We start from the raw sequence: 21,772 nt of genomic DNA, 5'->3' as shown, positions 1-21,772 counted from the left end.
AAAAAAAAAAAAAAAAAAAGGGTAACTTCAGGATGATCCACACAGATAAGCTAGGAATTAAGGAAGCGATGTAATCTTATTTGTAAAAGAGGAACACAGAACAGAAAACATTTCACCACATCTGTATCTTATTCAGTACTTCTAAATAGTAAAAATAATGACTGGAGCCAGATATCAAAGTGACACGAATACTGATTTGAAGCTGTCATGTACGTTCAGGCCACAGACTGTTAACCTGGTTGATGAACTTCTCCTCTAAATCCACTTGCAAAATACAGCATATTTAATGGCTTTTTCCGGATCCTAGCTTTCTTAAGATTTTCAAAACGGTTGAAAAAGGCTAATATTCACTAAGATCTTCCTTTAGATGAAGTCCTCACAGATAAAAATATTACTGCAAATTCTAAGAAATATCTCTTTGGCTTATGCTGAAAATACTGGTCTATTTGCTTGGCACGTAATACAGTGCTGAAATGTAAGAAGTGACCAAAAAATTAATGCTATTCAATATGAGAGACTGATCTCAAAAAGAACAAAGACTGTATTAAAACTAATTATCTACAAGGTATGGGGTGGGGGTGGGGGGTGCTATGTCAACAGCATTTGTATAATTCCCAGTGGAACTTCTGCTTTAGAGAGAATGAGCAAAACCAGATGTTCCCAGCGGGAAGAAAGTACCATTCTTCTGATATTCTAAAAGGATGAAAAAACAGGACCCCCAAACTATTTCAGAAAAGGTCTCTTGAACTTGGCCTCTTCCAAGATTCAGTAAATAAATATTAGCCAAGAGGAAAAACCTAGTAGACTGAAAAAGCTGTTTGTAGAAGAAAGGCCCTACACAAAACTGTAAGAAATGCTGCCATACGTTCTTCTACTTCTGTAGATTAGGTAGAAACTTAATTTGACTAACACAAATTATGCGCTGGCACAAATTATGTCAGTATTAACTTCAATTGATGTTCATTTCCTTTTCAGCAGCAACAAGGTTACTAGAATTAAAGGTTGGTACCTCTAATTTTCTTATAGGTGTTTTTACTGACCAAGGAGTAAAACAAAAATATTTCTAGTGTTATATTTATTTAAATCTCAATGGTATAATCAAAACAGACTGTTTACTACGATTTTACAAATCAAATTCCCTAAAATTTCCTTTTTTTTTTTTTTAAAGACACAGGGTCTTGCTCTGCTGCCCAGGCTGGAGTGCAGTAATGTGATCATAGCTCACAGCAGCCTCGCACTCCAGGGCTCAACTGATCTTCCCACTTCAGCTTCCCAGGAAGCTAGGACTGCAAGTGCATGCCCACTGCACCCAGGTACTTTTTAATACTTTTTTTGTAGAGACAGGGTCTCACTTTGTTGCCCAGGCTGGTCTTGAACTCCTGGCCTAAGCAACCCTCTTGCCTCAGCCTCACAAAGTGAAAATTTCTTATGATTTGTTTTTATTATTGTTTTCTAATAGCTTCAGCCATTATCATTCATAAGCTAAAATGTTTCCGGGCAAAACAGCAAATTTTAGCACGCTTCGATGGGCTGTAACTGCTGAGCCCCTTTCCTGAAAATCAAAGGACGGGGCAGACAGAAGGAGTGCTTTACTAATAATCTATTCTAATAAGTTGTTCCTGCTCTAATAATAAACTTTAAAAGCAGTACTCCTATGATTTTTCAGTTGCTAGAGAACGCTGGAGAAGGCTACAGTAAGAAGAGCATGGAATTTCAAGTCTTCTGACCTGCATTAGTCCTAGTTCCACCACTTCCTCACCATGGAAATCATTCACCAGCCATGTAAATCATGTAGTGTCTGAGTTTTATTCCCTTTATCTGTGAAATGGCTCAATCTCTACCTTTCTAACCACACAGGGCTGTTGTGAAGATCAGGGGAATTAACAAGACAAAATCACTTTGGAGATACTTATTGCTGGACAGGGATAATGTATGGACTATGGACACCCGACAAAGTGGTTCCTATTAAAAACCTTAAGCCTTATTCTTTGGCCTTACTTTAGTAAAAATACATGCATATTTAACTGAATCTTGAAAATGTCAAAACTGGGAAATGCCCAGCTTCAGATTTCTAAGAGATGGTTTCATTAACTTCCATTTTCTGTTTTAATGCCATCCATCTCTGAGCATCCTAAAAGTCCAAAGAGACTGAGTCTTGATCTAAGGGCCCTTGTCTGATACACTGTTAAAGACATCTTTTCTAGGTAATACACGTCTCTTTTCTGAAGCTTAGACATGACGCCAGTCATTTTTTCCCCTAGGCTATTGCCATTGTCATTAAATGCATCAACTATAGCTTAATGTATAGTTTAACTGTAGAATCCATGATCATAAGACTTATTTTCCTCATAAAAATGGTACTATTTTGCAAGATGTTCTGATTGGTATATACTTGAGAAAAATTACAGAAACCTTACTAACATAAACATATCCATAACTTAACAGTATTTTCTGGTCACTACAAACATCCACTTGGATGTAAAGAATAACTGAGATGTACAATGCTTTGCTCAAATGATCCCTTACATAAAATGTATGTTTTGAGAAGATGAACAATTCACAGTGCCTGAAAGCAAGGTCAACCAGATGCCAGCAACATAGCTTCTTTCTGTGGTGCAAGGGTGCATCATCTCAAATTTTCAGTCTGAGATCATGCAGCAGGCTCTCACCTCCAAATACTTCCCAAAGCTTAACCCTGCGGTCCATGCCTCCGGTGGCCAGTAACCGGGAACCTGGACTGAACTGCACAGCGTTGACTTCCCCATCATGTGCATCCTGCAAGACAAGTACCCTGCGTCAAACCCAGTCATTCTCATTCCAAGAGCTCAAGATGCGCGAACACTCCAAATGCCTAATTCATGGGGAAACGCTCATCCTTAAAGACAGGTGGAGCCAATCACAAACTAAACTGGACTCCTAGCTCAGGTCTCCTAAGATTCTATTATCATTTTATTATTCTAGTTACAGTTGCATCAGAGTACAGCGCAACCTTCTCAAAAAGTACTCAAAATCTGTGTAGATTGCTTAAAAAGTTGGTCCTTGCATTAATATCATTTGTTCTAACAATAATGGCCTATATTTACCTTAATAGTTTAAAAGTAAACCTAGAATTAGTTAATTTTGATCTAGACTGAGTTGAATACTACTTATTGATCTACTAGTAATTACTAATTTACTAATATTAAATATTACCTATTTAAATAATGCATAGTACATGGCCTCTCATAATACAGCTTTCACAATGAGACCTAATATAAGCAGATGGCAAAAACATCAATCTGTGTTACAATGGAATTCTATGTAGTTCTTTGTGGAAACATTATGGGACTAGTGTGTACTGGCAGTGTGACCTCTGCCAAGTTTCTGAAGTCTCAGTTTGCTCAGCTCCAGAAAGGTTTTTGCAACCCAGAATGGTGCCTGTTAGAGTAAGCCGTGGATAAAAATGACAGTCGTTATTTTAGGAGAATTTATATTCTTAATAGGGAAATTTCTGATACTGGCATAAACACTGGCAAAAGATGGTACTTATGTTCAGGATGAGAAAGAAAACCAAGTAAAAAAGCATCCTGGCTGGGTGCGGTGGCACACATCTGTGATCTCAGCACTTCGGGGAGACCGATGTGGGTGGACAGCATGAGCTCAGGAGTTCAAGACCAGCCTGGGCAACATGGCGAAACCCCATCTCTTAAAAACAAAAAACCAAAAATCAGCCAGGTGTGGTAGCTGTTCCAGCTACTCGGGAGGCTGAGGTGGGAGGACTGCTTCAGCACAAGGTTGAGGCTGCAGCAAGCTGAGATTGTGCTACTGTACTCCAGCCTGGATAACAGAGACCCAGCCAGCATCCCATTCTAGAATGGGAAAAGGGAATAATCAAAAAATTCACTATACTCTCTTAAGAAGATTATGGGTAGTGAAATATTTTTAGATGAAATATAATGCCTAGGATTGGCTTCAAATTGCTCCAGCAAAAGTGTTTGAAAATTTCTATAATAGAGAAGGAATAGAAAGACTAGAAAACATAGACTAGCAATATGAGATTGTTAAGTAGATAATCACTTGTCTAAAAGGTCACTTGGGGAAGAGAATATGTGATATTCACATTCGCTTGTGACTAAAAAAAGTAAGATGCTTGAAGAATCACAGAGAGAGCAATACAGGCTGGGCAGCAGGCGCCACTTTGGTAATTTCATTTTCTATTTTCCCTCCCTCTTGTGACCCACTGCTGAAAAGTATGACCGGTGACCAAACCTTTTACCCCCATGAAACTTCCTTTTCTTTTTCATGCTTTCTTTCTCCTTACGAGGTCTCAGATTGAAAACTTGAGATCATGCACCATCACACCCATGACTGCCACTCGTCAGTCTCCTGTGTAACTGGTTTTGTTGGATACTTGTCAGCTGTGAACCGATCACTCTCAGAAACACACACTGACAGAATCCCAAATTATCAGCTGCTCCATGATCCCATACACATGACTTAAATGTGACAGGAGGAAAAAAATGGGCTGCTGGGAGTTGAGGGCAACAAAGGGACTGTGACATTCAGTGCAATCAGACCTTTTACCAATCATCATCGACCTCTGCAAGGCGCCCGGTTCATCACGGAATCACAGGAGTGGAGTGGGACTGGGAAGGGGCCTTGATATGTCCCACCCCGACTCCTCCTCCAAAGCGGAACTCTCTTTACAACAGTCAAGGCCGTTCATCACTCAGCCAGTCCACTGTGTAACTAGCAAAGTCCCTCCTTACACCCAGAACCCAAAGCTCCCACCATATAAATTCCATCCCATTTTTACGGCAAAATCTTCCCTGCTTTGAAAGCTGGCTCCTTTCACTTACCCACTGCCAGTTATTAGGCCAGTACGGGAGTCAGTCCAGCTCTCCAGGTTCTGTTCTTTGCGCTCTGTTTCCTACCCTCCTTGTACTTTGACAGTTCTGAGCCAGGTACTGAATGTTTCCCCAGGCTGGCTCCATTTCTGCTCAATTACCCCTGCTGGGATGCAAACTATCTGCTAGCACTAGGACCCAGCTCTGAACTCCAGGTGACAGCCCTGGTATCCATCACAGTGGCTTCTGCCCAGGACTGCTTCCAATCATAGACCCCTAATGGTTGGGAGTCATACAGATAGGGGTATAATTCATGAAACCAACAGCTGTCCTACTTCCAAAATAGATCACTGACTGGCAACTCACTCTAAACTGGAGCCAATTGGTGACAATAATTATATAAATCACTCTCCCATTTCTCACCATTCCTAATTACTTTTCCTTTGCCCTATCCTTCATGCTAGCAATCCTTTCTGTCAGCTCTGCCATTACAGAGGATGGTTGTAACAAATTTTTTCCTCTGAAACTAAGCAAAATAGATCTATTTCTCACAGCTGACAGAGCCAACAGGTGTAAAAGCTTGATATAAGTAAAACAATGGAACGCTTAGCTGCAGGCATAGAAAGGACCCTTTAATTGCCAGGCTCTGTCACTATATCAAGCACGTGGGGCTTGGGGCTGAAGCATACTTACGAAGACACACAAGGCCGTAGTTGGTACCCTCACTTCTTTACCAGAACCAGGATGAGTATCCACATTGTCCTGGGGGACTGGGAAGGAAGAGACAGAGCGTCTCCTAAGAAATAACATAAAGACAAATGTCAGACAGGATTGCAAAGGTTTACTGCTCATCGAATTGTTAGAAAGGACTCCAAGATGACCTGCTTAAGCAGACTGCCTGTTGATAGCCTGTCCCTTCTAGATTCTTCAAACTATAGAACAATTCACAAAAAAATCAAAAGCACCCTCACTCAAATGAGAAAGAGAGCCAGCACATGCCTTACTCTCCTGCACACTAACCGGTGGACTCCAAAACCCAACAATGAAAAGCAATCCTGAACAATTGCTTTCCCAGTCAATAAGCTGCTGGGAAACTTTCTCAACGTAACAGCTAGCTCGGAGGTAGCTCTTTGCTATTTTTCGCAAACCTATTTTATTTCTATGCCTAGTTAGAATCACCCTCATCACTTGTGATCAATGTGGAGTCTAACGCATGCCAAAAGAAAGCAACAAGAGCATGAGTACTGTACAAAGTGTTCAATGTGGCAGCCCTGCTCTGAGGGCTCCCGGCATTCCTAGGAACATGCAAAGCATCCGGGTTAGCACGTGAACATCTGATGACTGAGGGCAGTGAAGCGGTGATCGGCATAATTGTTAAGGACCCACACTCACATGCTGGACTAAGAGAGGATAATAGTTTCACCTGGCAGCATCAGAAGAAGAATGATGTCCCAAAAGGGGAGACTCGGACAGACTAAAGGGAAAGGCCAGAGATCAGCACGCAGCGAGATTAAGAGGAAAGGAAGTTGAGGGAAAAAGGAAGAAGCTAAATGAAAAGCTGATATTAAGGCACATGTATACTCTGCACCACTGAAACCTGGTGTACATTTAAAAAATAAAAATAAGTCATGTACATATACTTAGGTATACTTATACACATTTTAAAAAGGAAAGGTCTTCTAACCTACCCAAAGATATTAGTGATAGAATCCAGAAGGCCTCCAGCAGGCTGCGAGAGTCGCTTACTAAAGAGGAGGGGAGGATAGGTTTAAACCTTAGAAACATTTTGCCCAAATAATCAATCAATAAAAACAGCCCACAAAAACAGGTACCTGGGAGTATGTTTCCCGTTTAGTTCCCAAACCCCAGCCGAGAGAAACCCAACATAGTACCAAACTGCCAGAAAATAGTGGGAAGGGAAAAGGGAAAACCTAGCCTAGAAGTTTCAAAAGAAACAAGGTTCCCTAGTATTAAATTAATTTCCCTGCAAATAAAGCATTAGACAACTAACACCTCACAACTCCTGGCTACCTAACCAATCCCCACTCTTTTAAGGGCGGTGGGGAGGGGAAGCCCTAGGAAGAATGAAACAGGATGATCTAAACCTAAACAATCATTCTGCTTAATAAGGTTTAACTGTCCATATTTTAGTAAGCCACTACATTTTTTTGTATTTAGAAGCATTTGAAGCCACCCATGTTCTGCTTCCCTCCCACTAAGCAGAGGTGCAGTGAGAAAGACTAGACACCTCTGTGGTGTGTACAACGCTGGGTGTCCCAGCAAAGCGGTAGGGAGTTGGGTGCATCTGACTGCATTCTTTGTCAGGTCCACAGATGTGCCTTCATACTGCTCCTCAAGCTGTCTTTTCCCCTGGCTCAAACCCGCCTACTTACGTGGCTGCTCTGCTGATGGCTCGCACAGGAGAGGTCTCTTCTGTGTGATCAGAGGTTTCATCCACAATGACCTCAATGTCATCATCCCTGAAATAAAGGCAAGAGATTCTTTGATTCTCTTGAACAGGAGCTCTGTGATTAATCTGTTCTGCAAATGCTAATATCATTTTCTAGTTAGATCTTAAATCACTTGTCTATGACAGCAATGTTTTAAAGCTTCTTTGGAAAAAAAGGAAGAGCTGCCATGTTCTGAATAACACTAAAATAAACATTTAACCTGTTCAAATCAAATCCAGAATTTCAACTGAGAATAAATTTAAAAGTGAGCTTTTGATCCTTTTAGGTATAAACACAGTTCCTACTTGGAAAGCAATGAAATATGATCTGTTGAGTCTATAATCACATAACCAGTGCCAAAGCAGGGCATTCCATCAGCAGTCAGCATCACAGTTGAAGGGCTGCAGTACTCACCAAGCACAGTTCTCATGATACAAGGGCTGAGGGGTACCTAGGATAGTTTGGGGCAGCAGCTATAGAATATAATAACAACAGTGTAGGGAGAAGAATTCAGGGAAAGAAGGGATGGCTAAATGGGCCATGAAATCAACAGCTGACTTAACCCAGTTTCAAATATTACTTTAATTAAAAAATAGAAAAACAAAATGTAAGCACTATGCATTTTTGACTCTGCATATTTTATGTTTAAATACATAGTGTCTCTGACATTAGGAGAGCCCATCACACTTCAAATGACATAATCAAGTCATAGGACATGTTCCCTTTGTTGCTGTTTGTCCCAGCGGATGCAAAGCACCTCTGGAATCCCCCTTCCTCATATGGACCACGTCTTTCCTAGTTGGAGGAGCGCAAGTAATTATTTTGGTCTTAATGACCTCCTACTGACATGCAACCTTCATGGAGAAGTAAGATAATTAAATGTAATAACCCAAGATTTCATCACCTACTGTTTGGATTCACAAGAACTTGACAGAAAGATTTTTCCTTTTCAATGAGTAATTATCTGGATTAGGTAAATATATACTTAAGAACCTGTTACTAAGCAAGTTAAACCAAGTCAAAGTAAATTTATTTTCCTTAGCTATTTATTCCAGGACTATGTGTAATTATTGCACCACATTTTGGCCAGGATGTAGAAGGGAATAAAGCCAGGTCTAAAGAAAGAGGACAAGGCTGTGCTTTATTTTTTTGATTGGCTTTCCCAGAGAGCTAGGTTTGTGAGAGTCACCTGTGCCCACACAAGGACGAGAGAACTGCAAAGACAGGAACTGCAAATATGAGCTGAGCCTTTGACAATGTCCTGTTGAAAATAGAATTTTATGGTTGTAAGTACTTGGAACTGTGCTTAGGAGCGGGACCATAAGGAAACACTAGCATTTGCTAAGTTATCAAAACCTTTCAAAGATGTATGTCCTCTGACCCAGAAACTCCTTAGGGAAGCATAGAGATTAACAACAGGCCTTAGGCCAGGCGCAGTGGCTCATGCCTGTAATTTCAGCACTTAGGGAGGCCAAGGCGGGTGGATCACCTGAAGTCAGGGGTTCAAGACCAGCCTGACCAACACGGAGAAACCCCATCTCTACTAAAAATACAAAATTAGCTGAGCATGGTGGCGCATGCCTGTAATGCCAGCTACTTGGAAGGCTGAGGCAGGAGAATCACTTACACCCGGGAGGTGGAGGTTGTGGTGAGCGGAGATTGCACCATTGCACTTCAGCCTGGGCAACAAGAGTGAAACTCTGTCTCAAAATAAAATAAAATAACAGGCCTTTACAGCCCTGTGTTTGCATCCTACCTCGGCCCCTTCCTGTATGATCTTGGGCAGGATGCTCAACCTGTCTAAACTGTCACAGTCAACCTGGTTATGCAAATGACACTTTTATAAACTGTTATTTTGAAGAAACCAAATATCATTTCCAGGTCAACTATTTATTTACTTTGTGACGGGAAAATACAACTGAGATTAATCTTCCACATCTGAGTGTGTAGACACACACGTATCCTACACATCTAAAGCAAAGGCATGATATGGGAACCTTTGTTTCTTTATAAATTAAAACATTAGTTGATGAATGACTCCTAGTTGAATTTAAACCCCTCCTCTTATAAGGAATTAACCAACATTTTAAAAAAATAGTGGATCGTAACTCTAAAACTATATTCCAAAACACATTTCAATAGAAAAGAAACATCCTAGAGCAAAGGAAACTGCTTTCTGCCACTATCAAAGCTTCAAATCTCAGAGAAGACACCCCACCTTAACTTGTAGGCAGACTAAGAAAAGCTCCAGAGCTAGTTCAATTCCTTCTGTTCCAAGAGCTCTTAGTTTTCACTTATGTTTCCACTTTAAGTTACAAACCAAAGGGAGCAAGGAGGGAAAAAACAAGCAAAACAACAGGAACAACCCCACCACAGCATCACATGGCAGGCACAGCGGAGAGGCAGAAAACTGATCGTTCAAAGTGCCAACAGGAAACTGCAAGGCAGTAATGTGTACCGAGTGCAGGAAGTTAGAATTCACATTCACAGCTGATGAACAGAAACTTTTCAGAAGGTTGTTTGGTGGTATGTTCCAAAAGTTTTGACCCACCAAATTTTATTTTCAATAATCTATCTCAAGTAAGTAATCAGAAATAGGGTCAAAGGCCATATTAGTACATTATTTGTAAGTGAGAAATCAGAAGCCACCAAAATACAATTAAAATGATATATGAATGTTAGTTCTGAGTGGTGGAAGAATTGTATGGTTTCATTTTCTTCCTTCAAGTATTCTTTCTAAAATCTGTAAGATGATTTTACAGAAATAAAAACATTAGAAGCTATGATCACACCACTGCACTCCAGCCTGGGCAACAGAGCAAGATCCTGTCTCAAAAAAAACAAGAACAAAACGAAACAAAACTTTTAAGAGAGCCAAACTCTCAGGAGCACAGTTTCGATTCATTTATCTTTACTTACTGTTCGACTGGTAGAGGTTCCTTTGCTGCTTCCGCAAGCTCTTTCTGTAGCCGGGCTTGCCGCCTCCTGTTTTGAGAGGGAAAAAAAAAAAGCCCACCATTTATGTCTGCTTAAGAAAGCATGGGGTTTGGGCTCTCCAGAAGCTACCAGTTCTAATAACACATTCAGTGCATGTGAAATAACAACTACCCTGAGCAAAATACTCAAAGTCACAAGCCCAAACTCGTAACATCAGTGAGGCTCCCTTTTTAAATGGTTTCAGAGTAAAGCCTAGAAGAGAGATAGGTCACATTATTAGAGAAAGCAGTGAACTGGTAAAGGAGGAGGCCTGCCTTCTGGGACCCAGGGTCTCTTAGGATAGACACGTGCCTCAGGCTCACTGAGGGTTAGTCATGGTTGTGGCTTAAGTTTTCTGAAGCAAATAGTCTTATACGGGTTGAGCATCCATTACTTGAAATGTTTGGGACTACAAGTGTTTCAGATTTTTCATTTTCTCAGATTTCGAAGTTTTGCATAAACATGATATGAATCTTGAGGACGGGATCCAGGTCTAAACATGAAATTCAGTTGAATTGATGGTAAATCGGAAATCTGAAATGCTCCAATGAGTACTTCGAGTGTCATGCTGGTACTCAAGAAGTTTCAGATTCTGGAGCATTGTGGAGTCTGGGATATGGGATGCTCAACCTGCATTCACACACCCACAGCATGATTACTAACAGTGACGATTTACCTAGGACTTCCCCGTACCTGACATTGTTAATTACTTTACAGACTTTAACTCATTTAAGCCTTATAACAACCTTTTGAGGTAAATACCATTATTGCCACCTATAAATGAGGAAACTGAGGTATAGTGAGATTCTTCAACTGTCAAAATTTACGTAACATTAGAAACTTTAATAGAAGTCTTGGCTGTGACAAATTTTACCATGGTCAAAGTTTCATCCACTAACTCCCCTTCTCAGAATCATTTTTGTCTCTCATTCAAGTCCTAAATTCAGAAACTCCCTAACTTCTAACCCTGACCTCACACTCTCTTCTTTGACAAATTTCACTTCTAACTATGGCTATACCTGTTAGGTGGAGGACTCCTAATTTAGAACTCCAGCAATGCTACTGAGCTGCAATCAAGAATTCTGCTGAACTTTCTCTTAACTTCTACCATAGTGATAATTCTCAAAATGAAGGTAAGTCCTCTAGGCAGTATAGCAGAATCTTGGGAAGGGGTGTGGGCATAGCTTTAAAAGTACAATACGCTTTTGATTTTATACCTTGAAGATGAAAAATAACTTTTACAGGGCAAATTACCAAAAGTACAATTTATCCAAATTTTCTTACCTGGAAGAGACAACCTGTGAACCCTCTTCGAGGAAAAACAAGAGTCTCAGTATGAGGTGTGTGAGTACCACTACTCTATGATTAAAGCACTTGTTGATTGTCTGATATCTACTTTCTATAACTTTAGGTTATAGAAATATACGCAAGGTGGGGATAAAAACTTGACCTAGGGTCACAGGGAGAGGAAACCACCACCTGTCATCAGGGTTTCATCACTATAGCTGAAAGGAAAGGTCTTTAATAGTTCAGAGTCTGTCTCTGTCACCCCGGCTGGAGGGCAGTGGCATCATCTCAGCTCAGCTCACTGCAATCTCCCCTTCCTGTGTTCAAGTGATTCTCCTGTCTCAGCCTCCTGAGTAGCTGGGATTACAGGCACCCGCCACTACATCCAGCTAATTTCTGTGTTTTTAGTAGAGACGGAGTTTTTCCATGTTAGCCAGGCTGGTCTTGAACTCCTGACCTCAGGTGATCCAACTGCCTCGGCTTCCCAAAGTGCTGGGATTACAGGCGGGAATCACCGCACCCGGCCCCGAGTGCATCTTATGAAGCAGTCACTGTGCCTGACCGCAGGGACACGTGGCAGCATAGGGAAGGAGGCAGTGTGTGAAGAGCTATTTCAAAACAGTGTGCTACATATGGCCCAGGTAAACCACAGCTGCCCGAAGCAGGAAGATGAGGGACATCTAAGCTGGGGAGGCAGGAAGTGGGTAATGAGGCGGGAAGGTTTCTAGGAGGAGAATCTACCTAAGCAAATGAAGACTCCTCAGGCCCCACATCTGCAATCACATGATACCTCCGAGTGCACATCCCTAGGAAGATGCTTCAAAGGGTGGGCTAGGGAATGAGGACCCCGTCCACTGCACTGCTCAGGGGCTCTTCCTTGACATCGCCACACATCTCCCCAACTTCTCCCTCTAGCAGCCTCTCAGCTGACGTGAACGTGCAACCTAGCAGCATCTAGCTCACCTGAGGCCCCTAACACCCTCACACTTCTGACAGGTTCCATGGCATAAGCCAAACAAGTCTGCTTCAAGTAAATGTGAGACAGAACAATACAAAAAGGACAGCTTACTTTCTCTTAATAGAAACCAGAAAATTAGAAAATACAGATAAGTATAAAATGAGAAATCAAAAACCATAATCTCACCACCCCCAAACATCAACACCAGTAACAGTACACATAATTCCTTCCAGTCATTTTTTTAAAAAAGTATACAAAATTGGAATCATTTGTATGAAAACATTTTGTGTCCTATTTTTGGTTATATTAATTTTAGGCATTTTCCACAGCACTAAATATTCTTTTTGTTTTGCTTTTGCTAGAGCCTAGTGGCATGATATTTGGCTCACTGTAACTTCCACCTCCCAGGTTCAAGCAATTCTCCTGCCTCAGCCTTCTGAGTAGCTGGAATTACAGGCATGCGCCACCAAGCCCGGCTAATTTTTTTATTTTTAGTAGAGACGGGATTTCACCATGTTGGCCAGGCTGGTCTCGAATTCCTAACCTCAAGTGATTCACCTTCCTTGGCCTCCCAAAGTGCTGGGATTACAGTGAGCCACCACACCGGGCCAATCTTACACCTTCTAACAGTATTTCTGTATCCATTTGCAACATTTTTGTATCCATTAAGTAATCTCTCTTTAACCTCCCTCCCCACTACTTTTCTCATGCTCTGGTAACCACAGTTATACTCTGTATCTCTAGAACATTTTTCTTTTAGCCCCACATGTAGAAGCATGCAATATCTGCCTTCCTGTGTCTGGCTTATTTCACTTAATATACTGTCCATCCAAGTGGTTGCAAATGACATGATTTAATTCATTTTTATAGCGAATAATATTCCATTGTGTATATGTACAGCACATTTTCTTTATCCATTAAGCCAATGATGAATATGTAGATTAATCCATATCTTGGCTATTGTGAATGGTGCTGCCACAAACGACGGTAGCGCAGATCATCTCTTTGATATACTAACTTGTTTTTCCATCATCACCCTTTAAAAGACTCTTTCCTATCGTAATTTATTCCCTTTAAAAGACTCTTTCCTATTGTCATTTATTCACTTTTAAATTAACTGGAATAATCTCTTCAAACTCAAAACTACTGATATGGGGATTTAAAAATATGTATGTTCTAATCTGTAGAGTTTTTTGTTTGCTTCTGGATGGGGTCTCACTCTGTCACTGAGGCTGGAATGCAGTGGCACAACTTTGGCTCAGTGTTGCTTTAACCTACTGGGCTCAAGCAACTCTCCCCCATCAGCCTCCTCAGTAGCTGAGACCACAAGCACATGCCACCATGCTTAGCTTTTGTTTTAGTTTTTTGTTTTTTTTTTTGTACAGATGGAGTCTCACTATGTTGCTCAGGCTGCTCTTGAAACTCCTGGTTTCAAGCTATCCTCCTGCCACCGCCTCCCAAAGGGCTGGGATTACAGGCATGAGCTACGTACTGCACCTGGCATCTGCTGAACTTGTTTTAATAGCTTTTCAGCTCATTTTCTTAGGTTTCTAGGTGGATGATCATCCCTTCTTTTCAATGGTTGGTTGGCCAGAACATCCAGATCAGTGTTCTCTATGAGTTGTGAGAGTGAACCTCTCCTTGTTCTCTTGTAGGTTTTAGTAAGAGTGTATATAGATGGTTGATCAGTGGGCCTTGACCAGGGGATGACTGGACTCTCTGGGGCAGCTTTTAAACACACACATTTCCCACAACAGAGATTCGAATTCCTAATATAACTGATTTCTTGATAATCCACTTTTTAATTCCCACGTCTCAGTACGTTTCAGATTTATCTTAAACAGACTTAGAAGGATTGCAGTGAATTCTTTAAAAATCTATCAATGGCCAGGCACGGGGGCTCATACCTGTAATTCCAGCACTTTGGGAGGCCGAGGCAGGTGGATCACCTGAGGTCAGGAGTTTGAGACCAGCCTGGCCAATGTGGTAAAACCCCACCTCTACTAAAAATACAACAATCAGCCAGGCATGGTGGCGTATGCCTTAATCCCAGCTACTCAGGAGGCTGAGGCAGGAGAATCACTTGAACCCGGGAGCTGGAGGTTGCAGTGAGCTGAGATCACGCCACTGCACTCCAGCCTGGGCAACAGAGCAAAACTCTGTCTCAAAAAATAAATAAATAAAAATCTATCAATGAGTCTGATTTAGGAATTTCACATCTATATTCATATGAGGTTGTATTATAGCCTCCTTGTGCATTAGCAAGATCAGAATTTTTATATGGATACAAAAAGCTTCACAGAATTATAGGGAAGAATTCTAATTGTGGTTTCTTTCCTTTTTCTAACTCCGGTTTAATTTATATTGTTCAGAATTAGCCTTTCTCCTCGAAACACTGAAAGAATTCCCTGGCAAACCTCCTGCAGTAACTGCCAGGTTTATGTCTTTCTTTGCAAAGACCTAGGTTCTACTCTACTAAGGATGGAAACCACTAACTGTGGATTGATAGCCCACCTGGAGTCTTTTTCATTCTCTGCATTGAGCCGATTGGCCTCCTGGGCTTTCTCAGCCATCCACCTGGTGACCAGCTCCTGGTTCTCTTCCGTAGTTTTCCTCAGTTTTTCCTCCAAGGCAGTAAAAGTGATCTGCAGGGCATCATATTCATCCTTCAGGGTCTGGTTGGCTCTTTCAAGGTCACAAAGCTTAGTGCGCAGTTCTAGGCACTCCGTCTCCAGGTCAGAGATAGTCTGCAAACATTCTGCGATTCTGGAAGCATGACATCAGAGGAGGAATAGTACCTCGCCAGAGCCCTGTGCCAGAGCCCTGTGCCAGAGCCAGATGGACCTGGCTGCGTGCTTAACACTTTGTGTCTGTTACATCTTTTAGCCAGGCCCATCCCCATGAGGTACAGGATAATCCATTAGGAGAGGAAACACTTAAGGTGAAATTAATCCAAGTAACGACTAGGAAAAACACGACGTGAAGGAAGAGAAACGTTCGATGCTTAGATTGGTAAAGGGGAGTTAAAAGGAGGCTGGAAACCCTATATATTTCACCAACTCTGACATTTCCCAAGCAAGAATGCCTGAGCAAGTGCCCTGCCTTTCCAAGCCTCTAGACCCCTTTTCACATATTAAGGAAACCCAAGCACCCCCCACCCCAGCTCCAAGGTCTCAGGATTCAGAGTCCCGATTTATCTTGTCTGTCAGGCTTCTCTCTGATCAGCAACAGTTTTGCTCACAAACTCATTCCCCTTTTCCCAAGGGCCATGCGCTCAGCTATCCTGGCCCTACCACCTCCACCACAGGAACATACCAGCTCCCACACACAGCGGGCACAGGAAAGCTGCTGAGTGTCTCTGGGAAACTTGCAAGAGCCAAGGCGACTTCCCTAGGAGGACGCTAGAAGCTTGCGGGACTATCCTTGCTTTTCCTTCTCAGAGCTGGTAGGAAAGGATCCCAGAGCGTGCATGCACTGAAAATCAAACTCTCGCTAAGTGCACTGTGGCCACTCACTGCCACTGGCCTTGCTCACAAGAGGTCAGCAGAACAAGGACATGGGACCCAATGACCAGGCTCCAAGGAGGCAGGGTCTCTACTCACTTTGCTTCATTCATCTGCATCTCCCTGTCCTTCTGCTGCATTTGGTTATTCAGGTCAATCACCAATTGAGCTAACTGGGAGATAAAGAAGAATACTTTTATAAATAAAATTTTAGGACCTCACTTGGAAACTACACAGTGGGTGGCGATTTATATTTAAGAAACAATAAATGAGCTGGGTGACAGCAAGGAGCCGAGGCACCTATGGGGACACAAAGGGGAACTGTCCCTGCCGCTCCCTGTTGAAGGACAGCTTGGCTGGAATGAGAAGTGTTCCAGGTGACTGCCAGGGGCTTGCTGAGGACAACTGTCTACTCCTCAACCTCAGCTACCTTTTTGGAGACTCATTTCTGCTGAAAAGACAATCAATTCAGCTGTATTGATGGTGAACTGTATTTTCCCAAATGGAACTTTGCTATAAGACCACCATGCAGGTGAACACATCCCTGGACTTGATTCTTTCTCACGAACGTCTCTGAAATTTCAGGGTTCGTACTGAAAAGCTTTATGAAACCATCAGTGAGGCCTTCAGCAGGCCAGGGAGCAGGCTTTTTTGTTCTTTAAAGCCTCTCCACTCTTGCCCCTCATGCTGATTTTGGAGCATGGTAACTGGCAGCGCTCTCACAGGATGGCCCTTCTGGCGATGGGCCTCAATCTGCCTGGTCTTTTCATTCTGTTTTCCTTGCCCTTTTATTCCTATAGAGGGGGCTTTTGATGCCACATATGGCTAAGGCCGCTGCCAATTCTGGTGAGAAGTGACTGAGCTCCCCCACTCCCCACAGGACTCTCATAGAGGGCAGAGGACAGATGAGAAAAAGGGCTAGCTTTACCTCCCCACGTTTCTTGTGTAATTCAGTCAGTTCTTCTTGGTGCTTGATCCTCAGCTGGGCCATTTCTTGTAGCTGACTGTCATTCCATGTGCCGTCATGTCCGGGACTAAATTGGCAAACCAGGCAGATGAAGAGAATGTGCAAAAAAAGGAGGGGAAAAATGAGACTCCAAATCTTTCCAATTAGGCAGTGAAACAACAACTCCAGAAACATGTTCACAAAGCCAATAAACCATTTGGGTGTCTCCAGCAGCTGTGGTTACAGGCACTATGAGTGGAAAGGAGGAGACGTGAAACACGTGGAAAAAAGCAAAGCAACCGTGACCACCAGGCATGTCAGGAATAAAGGGTGGAAAGTTCCTGAATGAAGTCCCAGTAACAGGCACACCAACGAGGCCCACTGGCTCAGCAAGGACCTGAGTGCCGATGATGCAGCAGTGAGTGCAGGCCTCTGCTTTCATACAGCTGACAGTCAACTGAGAGCATGTGTGAGGTCAGGAGTCACATGTGCTTGCCGAAAACTCCAGGAGAAGAAAGGGAATGGGGCGGGGGGGCTATTTTAATGTAATTGAGGAGGGTTTCTCCAATGTGACACACAACTAGAGACTGTAAGGAAGTGAGGAACGAGTCATGTGGACCCCTGGGGGAAGGGCCCTCTGGACAGAGGGAGTAGCAGCAGCAGGGCCTGGAGAGGCATACAGCAGGTGGTGTATTTGCAGGAAGGGTGACTGAAGCCCCAGCACAGGGGGACAGAGGAGGTGCGGCCAAGGAGGAGGTGGGGAGATGATGCAGAGCCTTGTGGACCCCTCTGAGGGCTGTGAGGTATACTAGGCATGAAGGGAAGCTGCTGGAGGGCTCTGAGCAGCTGAATGACTTAGGTTTTAAAAGGAGAGCAGATTGCATGGGGGTAAGGGCCGAAATAGGAAGACCAGCCAGCAGGCTACTGCAAAGTGCAAATATGGGACAGTGCAGCCCAGACCAGGGTGGGAGCAGTGAGGTGAGATACTGTCTGATTGTAAATCCATTCCAAAGACAGTGCTAACAGGACTTGACTTTGAATTGGGTATGGGGTGTGAAGAAAGAGAGCAGTCAAGGATAACTCAAGGCTTTTGGCCTGAGCAACTGGTAGAAGGCAGGTGTCAGCCACTGAAATGCGCAAGACTGTGGGAGGAGCAGGTTTTGGGGGAGGCCTAAAGAGTTCAGTTGTGGCCAGTCAAGTGAAAACTGAGTATTGCCAAATGGAAACTAAGTATTAAGAGTCCGAACCTGCTGGGCGCGTTGGCTAAAGCCTGTAATCCCAGCACTTTCGGAGGCTGAGACAGGCAGATCACTAGGTCAGGAGATCGAGACCATCCTGGCTAACACGGTGAAACCCCGTCTCTACTAAAAAATACAAAAAACTAGCCGGGCGAGGTGGCGGGCGCCTGTGGTCCCAGCTACTCCGGAGGCTGAGGCAGGAGAATGGCGTAAACCCGGGAGGCAGAGCTTGCAGTGAGCTGAGATCCAACCCCCGACCGCCAGCCGGGCCAAAAAAGTCAGAATACTAAAAAAAAAAAAAAAAAAAAAAAGAGTCCGAACCTCAGGGAGAAGTCCAAGCTAGAGGCTAACATGTAGACACTGTCAGCAAATAGATGTGCCTAAGGCCACAGGAGTGAGTTCAGATCACCTCCAGAATCAATGCAGTTTTGGAATATTTGCCAAGTGTTTGCATGGTATCTCAGAAACAGCAGAAGATAACTAGAACTGTGGATTTATAGTTCGAGAGAAGGCTGGTGTCACAGGTGAGAATTATCAGATTATAGTGAGTAGCTGAAATCAGTGCCTGGGGAAAGCTTGTAGATGAAGAAAAGGAATAAGGCTGGACACTAGGATATCAACATCTGGAGAGAGCGGAAAGAACTGCCCACTCCATATGACCTAGAATAAAATAAAAAGAGGGGGATAAAGGTGGCAGTATAGCAGTATTACATAGCTGAGTACAAACTAATACATTATCTTGAGGCAACCTGGTACTTTCCCAATCTTAGCCCAAGAAGTAATGCCAAGAGATTAGAAAGTAGAACACACTTTACATGAAGCTATCCCAAATTAGGCAGAATAATTATCAAATCTTCCCCACCTTTTAAAAAAGTATTGAGATGGTATCTATGTTGCAAAGGCTGGCCTCGAACTTCTGGACTCAAGCATGTAGGAGGTGGTCCCGCCTTCCAAGGAGCTGGCTAGCTATAGAACAGATTCATGAAATAAAAACTAACAACAGGCCGGGCGCGGTGGCTCATGCCTGTAATTCCAGCACTTTGGGAGGCCGAGGTAGGCACAATCACGAGGTCAGGAGATCGAGACCATCCTGGCTAACACAGTGAAACCCCGTCTCTACTAAAAATACAAAAAATTAGCTGGGCATGGTGGCAGGCGTCTGTAGTACCAGCTACTCAGGAGGCTGAGGCAGGAGAATGGCGTGAATCCGGGAGGCGGAGGTTGCAGTGAGTTGAGACTGCGCCACTGCCCTCCAGCCTGGGTGACAGAGCGAGACTCCGTCTCAGAAAAAAAAACAAACTAAAACTAACAACATAAAGAAAAACAAAAGTGTATCAAAGAGTGACGAGAGAAAGTGTTAATCATGTTCAGAGGCAAAGATTTCCCCAGACAAGCATAGTTTCATTTTGGGAGGGGTTTCCCAAGAGGAACTAAAGTAGGAATCTCCTAGGAAGGGCAAAATGGAGGCAAGATCATCAGGCAGAGGGGCCTCAGGATTAGATGCTTAAACTTCAAAGTCTACCGAGACACAGAACTCAACAGAAATGCCAGGAGAGACTCAGGCAAGCAGGATACAGCTCTTTCCACGACCCAAAGCCTCCAAGGACTTCCTATTTTACCTACAATGAATATCATCAGCCCACGAAGATGCTTTGGCAAGTAGAAAAAAAACAATCACTTGGAGGGCATGTTTCAAGCACAGATTCCTGGAGCCCACTAACAGGTGATCTGCCTTCCTAGCAAGGCCCAGCAATCTGCATTTCTCACTTTCTGTGCGCTGGTGATGAGAATGTTGCTGGTTCCAGGAAGTCTGAGCAGCAGTAAAGGTGGTAGTGCTCAAACTTTAGAGGTCACTAGAATCACCTAAAGCATTTCTGAAAACACAGATTACCAGGTCCCACCCCTAGAGTTTCTAATAGAATAGGTCTGAGATGGGGCCCAAGAATCTTTGTTTCTAACAACTTCCCAGAAGATGCCACTAGTCCAGGAACCATGCTTAGAATAAACAATTTTGAGGCTGAAAAGTTTGATTTTAAACTGTAGGCAAAGTGATGAAAATACTTAAGAGAAAGTCTGATAACTGATGCAGATGACTATTTAAGCACAGAGTGCACTGTTCTACGGTTAATTAGGATGAGACAGGCAGGGACTTTGGAGAGACAGGAAGGAGGGGAAAGGAAACCAATGAAGTGCCCAGCTTCTGTGAACACCCTTACATGCTCTAGCAAATGTCCCTTTGAGTTGGTCTCCCCCACTAGACTCTACTCCTCCTCAGAGCAGGGACTCTGGCTTACTCATCTCTACACCCCTAATGCCCAGCCCACACTGCGGTCACAGAAGTCTACTGAGTGAATGAGGCTCTCACCACAGTCTGGGAATAAGAAGATAAATAAACAAAGGAGGTGGCAAAATAAATGTAAACCAAAGGATGCAAGAGGCTAGAGGGTGGAGAACCAATGGGCTTGGTGAATATGGGGAATATGAGGAATAAAGGAAAGTGGGGAGGGGAAGATATAGAGGGAAGAAGGAACCATAGATGACTCGTGGAAAACAACGATACCGTGAATGGAAACAAAGAAGTCAGGAGGGCAGACTTACTACGGATAACATTTGTGGAAATGGAAAGACCAAACAAGGGGTAACCTGATGAAGCCCACCATTCAACCTGCCTTGCCTGCTTTCATCACTTTTTTCTAGTTCTAAACTCCCACTAGCAAGTCAAGTTGCCAAACAATACATAACTAAACTCCCACTAGCTTCCTTATAAATAATAACTGACTGTGGCTCACTACAATAACTGGTGCTTAAAGTTTTTCTCCAGGAACTAGGCGGCAGCTCTTGCTCATTAAAGCCGGCTGAGACCCCCAACCCTTCAACTGGGCCTGTGTGAATGCCCAAGAGGTGATCAGAGGGCCAAAACACTCCTCCCTCAGATGGCACTAACGCCACCATTTTCTGCATGTGTCCTATGAGGAACCACATAGCTAGATTATGATTGCATGGAAGCCCCAACGACCTCATCTTTCCTACCCACCAGTCACCTCTTCCCGCACTTTAGACCACCCTGCTTTCTATCGCATAAGTACCCCCATCCCTATTTTCAAGGAGGTGGATTTGAGACCTGTTCTCCTGCCTCCTTGCTTGACCATGTTATGAATAAACTCTCACAAAACCCATCATCTCAGAGATTAATTTGCTGTGAGTGGGCTGAATGAACCTGATTTATAACAAGACCTCCAACTAAATGACCATCTCACTGGATGTGGTGGCTCATGCCTGTAAACCCAGCACTAAGGGAAGGTTGAGGAGGGAGGATCACTTAAGCCCAGGAGTAAAGACTGGGCTGGGTAACATAGTGAGACCCCATGTCTACAAAAAATTAAAAAATTAGAGTGGCATGGTGGTGCACACCTGCAGTCTATAAGCTACTCAGAAGGCTAAGGCAGGAGGATTGCTTGAGCCCCGGAGGTTGAGGCTGCGGTAAGCCATGATCATGCCGCTGCACTCCAGCCTGGGCGACAGAGAGATACCCTGCCTCAAAAAAGACTATCCTAGTAAAATTCAGCCAAAAGAACTGCTGCATATTCC

At 43.3% G+C, this 21,772-nt stretch overlaps 1 protein-coding gene and 1 non-coding gene across 4 annotated transcripts in view; both read right to left on the bottom strand.

Annotated features, from left to right (window-relative positions):
* Nucleotides 1-21,772, bottom strand: part of ATG16L1 (autophagy related 16 like 1) — a 42,991-nt gene that overhangs the window by 14,536 nt on the left and 6,683 nt on the right. Inside the window, exons 3-11 of one of the 3 annotated variants that reach the window (XM_009183347.3) lie at nt 16,929-17,034; nt 16,100-16,173; nt 15,012-15,263; nt 10,196-10,261; nt 7,220-7,306; nt 6,515-6,571; nt 6,250-6,300; nt 5,520-5,622; nt 2,670-2,775 (exon numbers count right to left, since the gene is read on the bottom strand). In XM_009183347.3, coding sequence (XP_009181611.1) covers nt 2,670-2,775; nt 5,520-5,622; nt 6,250-6,300; nt 6,515-6,571; nt 7,220-7,306; nt 10,196-10,261; nt 15,012-15,263; nt 16,100-16,173; nt 16,929-17,034 — 902 coding nt within the window. The remainder of the gene's footprint in view (nt 1-2,669; nt 2,776-5,519; nt 5,623-6,249; nt 6,301-6,514; nt 6,572-7,219; nt 7,307-10,195; nt 10,262-15,011; nt 15,264-16,099; nt 16,174-16,928; nt 17,035-21,772) is intronic. The other 2 variants (XM_003908103.4, XM_003908104.4) reach the window with 2 other exon arrangements.
* On the bottom strand, nt 4,303-4,578 carry LOC116269306. The gene has a single exon (XR_004176785.1).

Source organism: Papio anubis, chromosome 10 (assembly GCF_008728515.1).
Source record: "Papio anubis isolate 15944 chromosome 10, Panubis1.0, whole genome shotgun sequence".
Classification (NCBI taxonomy): domain Eukaryota; kingdom Metazoa; phylum Chordata; class Mammalia; order Primates; family Cercopithecidae; genus Papio; species Papio anubis.
Note: the sequence above shows the minus strand (reverse complement) of the source record. Positions and strands in the feature narration are given on the sequence as shown.